Source organism: Agelaius tricolor, unplaced genomic scaffold, assembly GCF_023055355.1.
Source record: "Agelaius tricolor isolate 1412-34295 unplaced genomic scaffold, bAgeTri1.0.p SCAF_20, whole genome shotgun sequence".
Taxonomy (NCBI): domain Eukaryota; kingdom Metazoa; phylum Chordata; class Aves; order Passeriformes; family Icteridae; genus Agelaius; species Agelaius tricolor.
Genome location: NW_027269280.1, coordinates 12,878,525 through 12,892,491, shown reverse-complemented (window position 1 = coordinate 12,892,491; position 13,967 = coordinate 12,878,525). Strand labels below are relative to the sequence as shown.

General features: G+C 56.8%; 1 protein-coding gene across 7 annotated transcripts in view; it reads right to left on the bottom strand.

Moving 5' to 3' along the window:
• Positions 1 to 13,967, bottom strand: part of OSBP2 (oxysterol binding protein 2) — a 100,949-nt gene that overhangs the window by 19,833 nt on the left and 67,149 nt on the right. For all 7 annotated transcript variants that reach the window (XM_071445786.1, XM_071445787.1, XM_071445788.1 and 4 more), the window contains one exon: positions 13,675 to 13,925. In XM_071445786.1, the coding sequence (XP_071301887.1) occupies positions 13,675 to 13,925 (251 nt within the window). The remainder of the gene's footprint in view (positions 1 to 13,674; positions 13,926 to 13,967) is intronic.

Below are 13,967 nucleotides of genomic sequence, written 5' to 3'. Positions count from 1 at the left end.
CCCAGGGCTGGGACACGGGGACACTGCTGGCTGTCCCACACTGCCACATCCCACACAATGGCCTCACAGGACAGCCAGGCCCTCACAGCTCTATTTTTAGGTTATTTTCTATTTTGGAGGAAACCCTGAGTTCCTTTGCCATCAGCGCCACGTGCAGCTGAGCACGGAGGCAGGGCTGCTCCTCCCGCCCCAAATCCCTGCCAGATGGGACACACTGAACTTCTTCTTATGTTTCAAAGTAGAGAAACAGCATTTTTATGGAAATTCTCCAGGAGCTGGCAGCGAGAAGGGAAATTAACTGTGCTTGTGCAATTCCTTGTCATACCAAGGGAGCCCAGAGGATAAATGCTAGCTGAAAAACTCAAACCTATTCAAAGGCATCCAGAGAGTTTTGGATGTCTGACAGACTACAACATTCCCAGGACTTGCTTATTTTCTGTCTCCAGCTATTTGGATTCCACAGATGATTCATCCAGCTCTTGGCTTGGTTACTCAGCATTTGGGCTGCAGGTGGCACCTGAGGATCGAGGTAACTCCTGGTCAAGCAGAAGATTCAGGGCTTCAGCTTCCATGACGTGCTCTGATTTTACCAGGATTTGTCCAAGAAAAGCTCCAATTCATCAGTTCTTCACCAAAGCTTTCCCTTGGATAGGAGCAGGATTTGAGACTTATCCAGGGAAAGAAGTTTTTCCTTTAAGGTTTTGCTTGACATACACCTGGAACATGGAGGGACCAGACCCTACATGTGTCCCCTCCTCCACCCCTTTGATGTTTTGCCCACTGAAGGCAGGGAGGGCTCAGGGTCCTGTCCCCCCAGATTCCTGGCTGTGCTTCCATCTCACATGTGTTCAAAACTCTGGATCAGCTCTGGGACCCTCCTGACAGGAGAGACCTGGAGGGGCTGGAGCGTGGCCAGGCCAGGGAACGGAGCTGGGAAGGGGCTGGAGCCCCAGAAGGGGCTGAGGGAGCTGGGAAGGGGCTCAGCCTGGAGCAAAGGAGCCTCAGGGGGGCCCTTGTGGCTCTGCACAGCTCCTGCCAGGAGGGGACAGCCGGGGGGTTGGGCTCTGCTCCAGGGAACAGGGACAGGAGCAGAGGGAACGGCCTCAGGCTGGGCCAGGGCAGGGACAGGGTGGATTTTGGGAACATTTCTTCACTGAAAGGATGGTCAGGCACTGGCACAGCTGCCCAGGGCAGTGGTGGATCCCCATCCCTGCAGAGGTTTAACAGCCAGGTGGATGTGACACTTGGGGACATGGGGCAGTGGTGGCCGTGGCAGCTGCTGGGGAATGGTTGATGCTCTCATAGGGCCAGACCAGACCCCACATTGTCTGGGTGATGTTTTCACTGCCTCCTCTGCAAACAATCCAGCTCCTCCCCACCCCAAAATCCTTCTGGGAGCCACCCATGGCCCAAAGCCCACAGGGACCTTGCCCTGGCCCTTCCCAGTGACACCATCCCGGGCCAGCCACCAGCTCTGTGTGTCCCACAGATGCACTGGGCTAAGAGGATGAAACCAGAGCAAATAATGGGATATGGCCATGACCTTCCCATCCCAGCAAAGCTCATTATCTGCTCCAAAGGTCCAGCTCCACAGGCAGCAGGCACAGGAATGCCCAGTTTGGCACCGAGGGTGGGAACTGCCGGCTGCTCCAGGCTCAGGGCTGAGCGCTTTAAAACGAGATCACCTGTAATTATCCTACTACAATTAACCACAGGCTGGAACAGGGAATTAGGGGGAAAGGAGGTAATTATGGAGGAGCCACGGGGAGGCAGGGCTGGGAGGAGAACTTGCTCCAGTAGCTGATGGGAATCAACATACTAGTGAATAAGAGCATGTTACACCTCAGAATCTCCCATCCCAAAGCTTCAAGGAGGACTCCATGCTGTATCCCAAAGGGAAACCTGCACCACTGGGCTTCATTTACAGCCATATAAAAAAATCCAAGTGATGGAAATGGTTGTCAGCACTGCAGAGTGTGGGGAGGTTTGGGGAAGGAGCAGGATGGTCCTCATGAGGCCACAGATCCCACCACAGGCTGTGGAGCTTCCATGGAGCAGGTCAGGACAATGCACGGTCCATGCTGCACCCCACAATGGTGTCCATGTGGATTTAGGAGCTGGGACCCTGGTTTTGAAAGGCTGTAGGGGCCCCTCTCTGCAGCCTCCTCCTCTGTAATTCAGACAATGGCTTGATCCAAACCTGGATGAAAGGATCTGGATAACCAAACAAGGATCATGTTTGCTGCTTGGGAGAGAAGTGATGCCAGGGGGGAGAGGGGAGAATATCCTGCAAGAGGGATCTGCCAAACTCAGCCCCCGCTGCTGCCACCAGCAGCCAAGCAAATTAAAGTGATTAATTTGGGTTTACACCCCCTACAGCCAGACAGTGCCAATTCCACAGGGATGCTCACTGAGGGTGGGAGCACCACCAAACAGGGATCAGGGGATATTTTTTTTCAGTCTCTGTCAACTGAGCTCAGTCCTGAGCCAAAACTCATCCCTGTATGGAACAAGGGCTGCAGGGCACTGGGATGAGGAGCTCAGACACGAATATCCCAGCTCATCACTCATTCCCAGCATTAATCCCCTGCCTTGGTGTTCCCAAGGTACAAACAATCCCAGCCACTGAGCAGGAGCAACACCTCACAATCCAGCTTATGAAATTCTCATGGAGAGGTGGCTAAATTTAGTTCCAGCTGAACTTGCTCGGGGCTGTAAGCAAGACCCAGCCACAAACCCACACGAGGCTGGCACAGGGACACAGGACAGCAGGGAGGGCTCCTTGAGGAATGCACCCAAAGGAGGGCACAGAGGCCAGACTGAAGGATGGAAGTGCAGGCAAAGTGATTCCCCAGTGAGCTGTGGGGCTGAGGAGTCGAGGCCATGAAGGTACAGCCTTGGGAGGCCCCAGCCTTCTCAAAGCTCCCCCAGGATCCACATTCTCTTTTTAAGCAACTTAACTCTCTTTATATCTAAATAAAGATGTTAGGCTTGGAGTCCAGACTGAGGAGCGTTGTGCTGTTGTTCCAGGCAGGAATTCCTCCCTCCCCAGTGAACTTCCTTACTGCACTAGGGGAGAGCTGATACCACGTACAGATCTCTCTGACAGAAGCACTCACAGTCCTCAGAGTTGTTCTGCAACAGCAGAGAAGAGGAAAGGGCACAGGATGCTGTGTCCATCCCCACATGCTTCTCACCCCATCAGGAGACTGGGTTTATCCTTCACAGCATCCAAACTGCTGCCTCCCACTCGCAGAGGGGCAGCAGGTACAGGAGGTGACAGAACATGACCTGGATTTCAAATCCTAAAGTTCTGAAGGCTGTTCTGCCTCAGCATCATCACAGCACAGACGGGGCTGGAGAGCAGCAGCCAGGCTGACAGGTCACCAGTGATCAGAGATAAAAGCAAGCTCCATCCCTGTGCAGTCCCTGATCCCAGGAAACCCCAGTGCAACCATGGGGCAGGAGGGACAGAGGCAGTTCCTCCTCCTCTCCATGGCTGGAAAAAGTTGTGGCAGGTCCCAATCCAGCACTGGCCAATGGAACTGTAAATCCCAGCCAAGACAGGGAGGCACAGCCAAGGTGGCCAAAAGAAATGGAAAAATACCATCGAGGCTCCTGCAAATTCCTGGAGGAAGAGGCAAAGTGCCATCGAGATCCTGCCGGGAGCAGGAGGCAACGCTTGGTGCCATCAGCTCTGCGATCCCTCCCTGTGCCCAGCAGCTGCCGATGCCAAGGGCACGTTTAGCACCTTTCACACATTTGTCACGGCAAATATCCCGATTTCACAGCTTGTTGCTGGCTAATGGGAACGTCGTTAACAGCCCCGGGATTATTCATGCAGTGGAAAACAATCACCCGAGGTCACCCATGTCCTGCCAAGGTGGTGGTGTCACACACCCTCGGGGATCTCTGCTTCCTCAGTGGAGCAAACAGTCAAAATCGGATGGAAGGAACAAAGAGATGAGGTTAATTAGCCTGAAAGGGTAAATGATCACAGCAAGGCCTGCCAGACTTCATAGAATCATGGAATGGCTTGGCTGGAAGGGACCTTAAAGCTCATTTTGTCTCATCCCCCTGCCATGGCAGGGACACCTTCCACTGTCCCAGGCTGCTCCAAGCCACGTCCAACCCAATCCTGGAACACTTCCAGAGATCCAGGGGCAGCCACAGCTGCTCTGGGCACCCACCCAGAGCCAGGGCCTGCCCACCCTGCCAGGAACTATTTCTGGGGTCACCACAGGGGTGACAACCCCTGCAGCAGCCCCAGCACAGCTGAACATTCCCAGTGCCATGCACAGCGCTGCTGGAAGGTGAGGGAAGGGGCTCACACCTGCAATCCCACCTGTCCCAGCATCCCAGAGCATCAGCCACACAAATCCAACCTTTGGGCAGGAAAAATCCAGCAGGGAAGTGCCTGCTGTTGTGGGACCAACACCTCCTGCTCCTCAAGGATGGGACAAGGAGCACTTCATGGCCCAGGAGTGACAGGAGAGGAGGCAAGTGCCAGATGGGTTCAAGAACCAGATGGGTTCAATCATCTCCTGTTCTTGGGTGAATTACAGAGCAGGAGCCGTCACTCCACTCAGCAGGGACAGAGCTCTGCCTTCGAGTGCCTGGCAGATAAGTGCTCCCTTCCTTCCTGGAGTCATCAAAACCCTGGGACACAGCTGGCTGCTGCTGCTGCTGCTGCACAACAGCCCCGAGGGAAGGGCCTTTGTTTGGCTCTGCACACAGCACAAACCAGAGAATCACAGCATCACGGGTTAGCTGGGAAGGGACCTTGGAGCTCATCTCCTTCTACCCCCTCCATGGGCAAGGGGACCTCCCACTAGGCTGCTCTGAGCCCTGTCCAACCTTGAACACTTCCAGGGATGGGGCTGAAGCCATTTGGGTTCAGAATGGGGAGATACAGAGCCACAATCTGCCACTGCACCCAGAGAGGGTTAATTTGTCCTTCCTTCCCCAAAAAACACTCTGAGCAGCAGGCAAAGGGGAAATAAAAGGACAGAGCCAACCTGAATCCCATATCATCACACAGAGTCAGATGGCAGCAGCGAGGCATGGTCTGGAGTGTGGGCATCTCCTCGATGACAGCCATGGCACCCACAAGGGCACCACAGCAACCCAGCCTGCTGAAATAACAGCAAATCCTCCCAAATCATTGCAGTGACCCTCAGCCAGTGTCCAGCTGTCTGAAGCAAGATGTGGAAACACCAAGAACTGCTCCTGCCTGGGGCAGGGCTGGTGGGGAGAGCTGGGCTGAGCCTCAGCATGTTGTGACACCCTGAGAAACCAAGGTGACATTGCATAAAACCCTGTGAGCTCAACGTGGAAAATTATCCCTCTGCATCCAGGGGAAATAGGTGCTACAAAAAAGCATAGAGATGGGAAAGATCCTTAGTGAGCCAACAGGAAATGGGAAGACACTGGAGCAGGCTCCAGCCCACCCCTTGATGCCACTGTCAGCAGCTCAGCCAGACCCCAGTGCTTGAACAAGGTGCTCTGATGGTCCCATTCCATGTGGCACTTTGTGCCCCAGCAGTGCCTGCTTCCTCTGGAATTCATGGATTCCCTGGGAGTCAGGAATGTCCACGATGGAGATGTCCAAGACAGAGAAATCTGGGATAGGGATGTCCAAGATGGAGACATCCCCACTGTGGTTGGGGTCAGATTTTGTCTCCTAGTTGTGAATCTGGGAATTTTCCCACCTTACTACGTTATTTTGGGCCACCTGTTTAAAGGCCAAGGACACACCAGTGTTCCAATCAGATGCACCACGCCCAGGGGTTCCCCAGAGCCAAGCTCATCCCAAAGCCCATCCCAAAGCCCCAGGGCTGGCCCAGCACCCAGACCCCGCCTGCAGCACCGCTGTGAGCGCTGTGGAATCCACCCCATGCAATAAAGAGAGGATTAGTGGCAAACAGTGGCAAATCCACTGGCTGGCTGTGCTAAGAGGCTCTAATCCCACCCCCACGGAGCCTCGTGGAGGAGGAAGCAGGGACCGATCCCGAGTCAGCGGCACCCGGCAGGAGAGGAGGGCACGGTCAGTGTGGCTCTGGCAAGGGGAACGAGCCAATGCTGCCCACGGGTCACAGACCAAGGCAGTGCCAGCCTGGAGCTGTGCCACAGGAAGGATCTGACTCTGGTTCCTGGTGGGAAAACAACTGAGGAATTTGCTGGATACTCCAGGGTGCCGACCCTTCCACCCCAAAGCTCACTGAGCAGCACCCAGCAGCCTCTGCTGGCCGTGCCAGAGGGTGCCAAGGGCACACTGGGACCAGCACAGAAGATATTCTGGGAGCTGAGACTGTGCTGGGACCTCCTGCTGCAGAGTGGCCACTCCATAACCACATCCCTGCAGAGCTTCCCTGCTCTCCTCCAGCCATGAAAAGCTCAGACTTGTCCTGGTGCTCTCACCTGCCTGCACAGCGGCGGGGCCTCTCCACTGCCACTTGTGCCAAAAATGCCCTCCCTGGGAAGCTCCCAGCACTGGCTCCTTCCCTGCAGGGATGTACCTCAGGTGGCTGCTGCACATTCCTTGTTCTCCTTCCCTTGCCCAAGGCCCCAGACCCCCTGAGGAGAGAAGCCAATCCCCCCTTCCAGACCCCTGGAGCCCCGATCCCGGTGCTGGTGTGCCCAGAGAGCTCTGTCCTGCCGACGGCTCCCAGGATGACAGATTTCCTGAGGCTCTGGCTGGCTGCTTTGCTCATCCCCTGATGGAGCAGATCCCAGGCTGGAGGAGCATCTGTCCAAGCACTCAGCAGCAGGAGCAGCTGGCACTGCCCGCGGGCAGCTCCGACCCCGGGATCTGCAGGAAGCTGCCTCGGACTGTCCCTCACATTCAGCCTCGTGCAAACCTCCCACAGTGTGAGAGGGGCTACAGGAGCAGCAGCAGCCCCCCACAACCCCCTCATCTCCCAGTGCTGTAACTTCTTCCTGGGTAAATCCACAGGAGAGCAGAGGGGCCATTCCAGTGCCTTTTCCTTCAACACACACTGGAGGAAGGAGCTGGAGTGAAGCATCTCGGGGCAGCAGCCCAGGGAAGAGGCAAACACAACCCTTGTGACCCCAAAGGGATTATTCACCCAGCAATGCTTTGATATTTGCCCTCCCCAGGGCCCCATCCTCCAGGCCCTGGGGATGGCAACCCCAGGGAGGATCCCTGGGCACAGTTAATGCAGAGGTGATGCCTGGCTGGGCTGGCTCCCAGCTCAGCAGAGCTGCTGCTCAAGCCCAGGCACTGCTGACAGTGCAGGGCCCTGCTGGGCCCACCAACACAGCCCTGCTGACCCAGCAGCACGGCACAAACACTCCCAGCTCTCCTCAGTGGAAAAGTCATCCCCCTCAGCCAAAAACATCCAGGAGGGAAGAGCTGCAAGAGGCACCCTCAGGTGCTGGGGACAGATTCATCCTCCCTCTTCTTGCACAAGGTTCTGAGGAGAGCCCCAGAACAGACTGAAATCTCCTGGGGGTCAGATGGACAGAACGAGGAGGAGGAACAGAGAGAGAAGCAGGGGAAGAAAGGTGAAAACCCCTGCAGCAGGGTGAGCAGGAGCACCCACTGAAAACCCTGGGCAGCACGGAGGCCCCACAGCCACACACGAGGGCTGAGTACCCACACACCTGATAAAATCCAGTTGGAAGCACTCAGGGAATGACGATGAGGAGGGAGTGGGAGGAAGGCACTGCCTGTCTGAACAGATCTGATCAGAGATACCCTCACACCGCTACACTGAAAAGCATCACAGGATGCTCCGGGAAAGATGCAGCAGCTCCAAGAGCAGGGGCCAGGCTCCACATCTCCCCATTTCCACATCTCCCCATCTTCCCATCACCCCATTTCCACATCACCCCATTTCCACATCTCCCCATTTCCACATCTCCCCATCTCCTCATCTCCCTGTTTCCCCTCTCCCAGCCCCACTGAGGCAGGGACAGACCCCAGGGTGCCACGGTCACCCTCCCACCCTCCCCCAGTAAAAGCATAGCACCCACCAGTTATTTCCTCTGAGTGCCTCCACAGCAGGAGCATGCAGGGCACCCGGAGCCCTCGCTGCAGCCCTCTCATCCGAGGGGGATTAGGGCTGAGTTAGGGATTTAATCCCACTGCCGGGGCTTTTCTGGGTCGGTGACATGGTTTGCGAGGCGCTGATTAGTGCGCGTCGTTAGCGCAGCACGGATAATTAACACAGCCGGTGCCACATGCCAGCACAGCTCCTGCGCCACCCCCCTCACCAGGGGCACGGCACAAGCCCCCGTGGGGTCTGGCTGGGGTTTTGGGCAGCAGAGCAGCTGCCTGGGGTCACAGAGGGAATCCCTGCCCTGAGGAAGCAAATCCAGGGGTTAAAGATGGAGTTTTCTCGCTGCAGCACTGGAATTAACCCCTGAATGCACAGGTCCAGCCCACTGGCTGTACTGGGATGAACTGGGATGAGCCTGCTGGTCCCTCCCTGCTGCCCAGATGGAGGATGTCAGGTCCATCATCCTGCCTGTGCCATGATGGGCTTGGGGACCCGAAGGGACAGACCAAATGTCCATCCACAGCACGAAGCAGTTCCAGCACAGGGACATGCCCAAGGTATGGACCAAGAGCACCACCCCAGCCCCAGGGTCACTCCAAGGAGGTGACCCCAGGTCACTCTGCTGCCTCCCAGCTCTGAGCAGTTTTCCAAGCAGACACAGACACACTCCCAGGGTGTATCCATCATCTACCACTGCATAAAGCCAGAAGTCACACACTGGGCTGGAGGCTGTGCTGGGCACCCCGAGGCTGCTCAGAGCAGGTGCTCAGCACTGTCTGAGTTAATATGAAAACAGTGTGGGGAGCATGGATCAATCACAGCAGCATTTCCATGGGGCACAGGGGGCTCAGTGCTGCACAGGGAAGCTGGAGGCAGAGGAGGAACTGTGGGGAAGCACATCTTGTGCCCAGGCAGCTTGTTCCATCACAGGCACCCAGAGGGCTCCAAATAAACCAACTCCACCAGGCAGATGCCACTCAGAGTCTCCAGGAGCCCAGTGGGGCTGCAGGGAGAGGCCAGAGGCTCCTTGAGCAACTGGCACATGACACAGGACCACCCCAAAAGTGCTGCTGAGCCAAAACACAACCCTGGAGGGATCCACAGGGAGAAATCCTGCTGGGACTGGAGGATGCAGCCTCTGGGATGCTGCTGGGTATCCTGGAGGGACTTAAACTGACAGCCTGGGGACCCTTTCCTGGAGGAGAGGCAGCACATGCTGTTGTTCACCTCACTCTGGCTCCAGCTCCATGTTTTACACTCCTGGCAGGCCTGAAGGATGGAGGGCGCTCTGTGCTGATGCCTCAAGGCAGGTTCATTCCCATGGGAATGGAAATCAGCCTGCCTCAAAGAGGGTGCTGGCATCCCTGCAGGACAGGCTGGGGTGGCCAGCAGTGCCTCTCGAGGGCAGGTGAGTCCTTTGTTCCTGGGACTGCCTGCTCCAGGGGTCCATTGTCACCAAATCCTGATGGAGCAGCATCTCCCACCCAGCACTGCACCCCTGCTCCTCTCACCCTTCCTTGTCTGGGCTGCACTGGCCTGGCAGAGCCTTCCTGCACCCCTGCTCCTCCAAAACCTCAAGGGAAAACACAAACTAACCCAGGAATGACACAGGCAAGCCCAAGCCCTGCTGCTCCCCACACTCCTGTTCCCTGAGGAAGCACAAAGCTCCGCCGTAGCATCCCCATTCCCATTAAAAACCTATTTCCATCACCACCCACAGCCCTGTGAGCTCTTCCTGACGCCCAAACTGGCTTCCTCAGTGCATCCACACATCCCTCCTGCCTGCTGTCTCCTGCTGAATGATGAGATGGAGCTTTCCCCACTCCTGGATGAGTCTACACAACTCAGCGCACTGCTCCGGATCCTCTGGGCCTCTCATCCTGGTAATTTGTTGTTTCTTATTTTCACACACCTCCCACTCCTCCCCCGTGGCAGATTGTGCAGATTGTGCTTTGGCTCTCTGTGTCTGCTGCCCAGCCCTGCTGACACCGGGCTCCTGCATCCCAGCAAGCCTGGACTCTGCCTGCTGTGATTCCAACAGGGAGCAGAGCCAACAGGAGGCTCACAGAGCTCTGGGCTTCAGTTTAAGCCCTGCAACAGCCAGTCTGAAATCCAGCATGTCTGAAATCCTCACCTGTACCACAACAGCCCAGCACATCCCACTCTGCCCAAACCTTTCCCCACCACTGCCAGCACCACCTGCCCAGGTGATGCTCCCAGCCTCTGGAGAGGAGCACCCGGTGCTGGCTGTGGCAGCACCCAGAGCACAGAGGGAAGGTCACCTTCTCAGCAAAGCCTTTGCATTTCCATCTCTATTTATTTATTTCCTGTGCTTGCTGCGCTCCCCGCGGCTCCGGGGCCATTTACATAATCGGATCACAGGCAGCTGCACAGGAACTGCATGCGCCGGCCCTCAGCTGCCAGCCCCTCTTCCCAGGAGCACCCTTCCCCTCCCCAGAGCACCCACTCCTTCAGTGGAGCACCCATTCCTTCCCTGGACCACCCATTCCTTCACTGGAGCCCCCATTCCTTCACAGGAGTATCTATCCCTTCTTCCCAGGAGCACCTTTCCCTTCCCTGGAGCACCCATCCCTTCCCCAGAGCACCTATCCCCTTCTCTACTGCACCCATTCCTTCCCTGGAGTATTCACTCCTTCCCTGGAGCACCCATCCCTTTCCCAGAGGACCTATCCCTTCTTCCCAAGATCACCTTGCCCTTCCCTGGAGCATCCATTCCTTCACAGGAGCACTCAGCCCTTCCCCATATTGCCCAGCCCTTCTTCCCTGGAGCACCCTTCTTTTTCCTGGAGCACCCCCCCCTTCCTTCCCAGAAGCATCCATTCCTTCCCTGGAGCATCCACCCCTTCCCCACAGCACCTATCCCTTCTTCCCAGGAGCACCCATTCCTTCACTGGGGGATCCATCCCTTCCCTAGAGCACCCATCTCTTCTTCCCAGGAGAACCCATCCCTTCCCTACTGCACCCATTCCTTCCCTGGAGCATCCATCCCTTCCCCAGAGCAGCCATCCCTTCCCCAGAGCACCCATCCCTTCTTCCCAGGGTCACCTTGCCCTTTCCTGGAGCACCCATCCCTTCACAGGAGCATCCAGCCCTTCCCAGATTAATGGCCAGCCCTTCTTCCCTGGAGCACCCTTCTTTTTCCTGGAGCACCCCTTCCTTCCCTGGAGCACTCATTCTTTCCCTGGAGCATCCATCCCTTCCCCAGAGCACCCATCCCCTCTTCCCAGGAGAACCCATCCCTTCCTTACAGCACCCATTCCTTCACTGGAGCACCCATCCTTTCTTCCCCTAACACTCCTCCCTTTCCTGAAGCACTCATGCCTCCTTCCCTGGAACACTCAATCCCTCCCCCTGGAGCATCCACCCCTCCCCAGAGCACCCATCCCTTCTCCCCAGGAGCATCCACCTCTTCTGCTCACAGCCACAGCAGCAAAGCTCACAGATCCAGAGCAGATCCATGAGGTTTGGTGCTGCTGCTCTGGACACAGAGCATCCACGTGCCAGCACCAGCCCAGTGGTGCAGCTGGGATCTCTCCAGGAAAAGCCTGGCAGGGAAGGACACCTGAACTTCTCCTGCAGGAAGCTCCTGGCCTGGCAAAAGCACCCTGTGCTGCCATGGGCAATGTGCTCGGGGATGGAGGTGGGACGAGCACAGTGTGTTTTTACCAGGAAGCTCCCTGTGCTTCCCTGGAGCGATGTTTTATGTTCTATACAGAAGATTTTGGGACTTTTGCACTGCACAGAGCTCCCCCCATCCCCCATGAGAGGCTCCTGGCAGCTCCAGAAGGCATCAGCCCATCCAAAAGGAGAAATCAAAGCACAGAAAGGGATCCATGCTGGGAAAGGTGACACTGTGCCTGGGAGCCACCAGTCCCTGGGACGGGGGGTCAGGCTGGTCCCCTCCCTCCTGCTCCCCCCCTCACTGCTTGTCCCTCTCCTGCCATACCAAGCCAGCCCCTCAAAGTGTCCCCTGCCCACAGCTCCGTCACCTCCTCCCAAAACACCCAGCTCAGGAGAGCTCTGGGAGAGCCCCAACCTCCTCCTGGAGCTGCCCCCTGCTCCCACCCTGCTCCCTCCAGCCCTGCCCCTCCCAGGGCACAGCCTGTCCCTGGGGCATCTCCCCAGGATGCCCATCCAAAGCTGAAGTACCAAAGGATGCTGTGAGAATGTGCCCTGCCACCCCCAAGCCCCTCTTACCTGCTTAGGATTTTGCACAAGCCACGCTCCTGCTGTTTTATCCCAGCACAATGGTTTTTGTGGAATTCCCCACCCTCCAGACAGCCTCGCTCAAGCTTTTATCACGTTGCAAACACCACAACCTTCTCCTCCTCCTCTTCCTCCTCCTCCTCTCTGGGCTGGACACAGCAAATACTGCTCTGCTCATCCCTTCCCAAAAGGCTGCTGGAGAATCCTCTCTCTGGCAATTCCCTGCCCACATCCCATTGCTGTTCTGCCTCCTGACAGCAAACCTGGGCAGCACCAAGGCTCTGCTGCCACCTCCCACCACGCTGCCAACCCCATTCCCAAAACTTGGACAAACTCTCCATGGGGGAGAGCACTGCACAAGCCTCCCCAAACTGCTCTGAAACACAGAAGAGACTCAGGAAGCCCTCTTCCCTGTGACTACAGAATCCTAGCAGTGGGAATGGGGAGGATGCTGAGACCATGGGGCTCTGAGTACCCTCCAGCTCCTGCTGGGAATTATTGCTAGTTTTTAAAGCCCACATCAAATACCACCCAACCTCTTTCTGCTCAGGGCTGGGACAGCACAGTGACAGCACTGCTCCATTCACAATTCCCTGAGCTCTGCCTTCATCCATTATTCCAGCTCAGTGAAGCTTTGGGATTGCTTTTTTAAAATTTTCTTTAAATATTTTATTCAGTTTTGCTCTCTCTCACAGCTCTCCAGGGCAAACCAGGCTCCCCAGGAAGGGCTGTTTCACTGCCATGGAGGCAGAGCCACACTCCAAACACGAGCTGTCTCCAAAAAGCACCGAAAGCACCGTGAGGCTGCACAAGGCAGGAGCAGGGGCGGTGCCAGCACCTCCTGACCTCCGAAACCCAGCTGGGAGAGCAGTGCCAGAATGAGACCCTGAGGGGTTAAATCCCACAGAGACCCCAACGGCTTAAATCCCACAGAGATCCCGAGGGGTTAAATCCCACAGAGACCCCGATGGGGTGAAATCCCACAGAGACCCCGAGGGAGTGAAATCCCACAGAGATCCCGAGGGAGTGAAATCCCACAGCCATGTGGGACTCCAGCAGCTTCATGGAAGCAACAAGGATGTGAGGGATGTGGGATGTGGGTCTCAAGCTGAAGCGGGCAGTGGGCTCTAAAGTGCTGTGCCAGGCAGGATTCCACCCATGGAGCAGGAGAAAGCCCCTCAGCATTGCCAACATCCCCATCTCCCAGCTTCCTATTCCATGGAGCAGGCTGGAAGGATGCAGCATACCTGTGTCTCAGTGCCCTCTTCCCAGCTGCATCTTCCCAACTTCCCATGCCCTCACCGCAGCACCGAGCCCCGTGGTAACACGAGCCAAGGCACGGGGAGCAACTGGGGAGGGCAGGAGGATGGAGGAGGAGGAGGAGGAGGAGGAGGAGGAGGAGGGGCAGAGAAGCAGCACTCACGTTGATCATAGCATTGGAGGTGATGCGGAAGAGCGTGGCGCGCTCATTCACCGCCTTGATCTTCTCGCCGCTGTCGGCCGGCAGGCGCAGGTTCTCCAGCTCGCTGAGCGAGCGCTGCAGGGCCGCGCCGTGCTTGGCGATCAGCTCGTTGCAGGTGCTCAGGTCCTCCAGCTTACTCGACAGGGTCTTCAGGGGGCCGTGCAGCTCGCTCTTGTCTGACTGCGAGGCGGGCTCCTCGTCACCCGAGTCATCTGCACGGGGAGGGATGGAGAGAACAGCGTTTCCATGGTTAC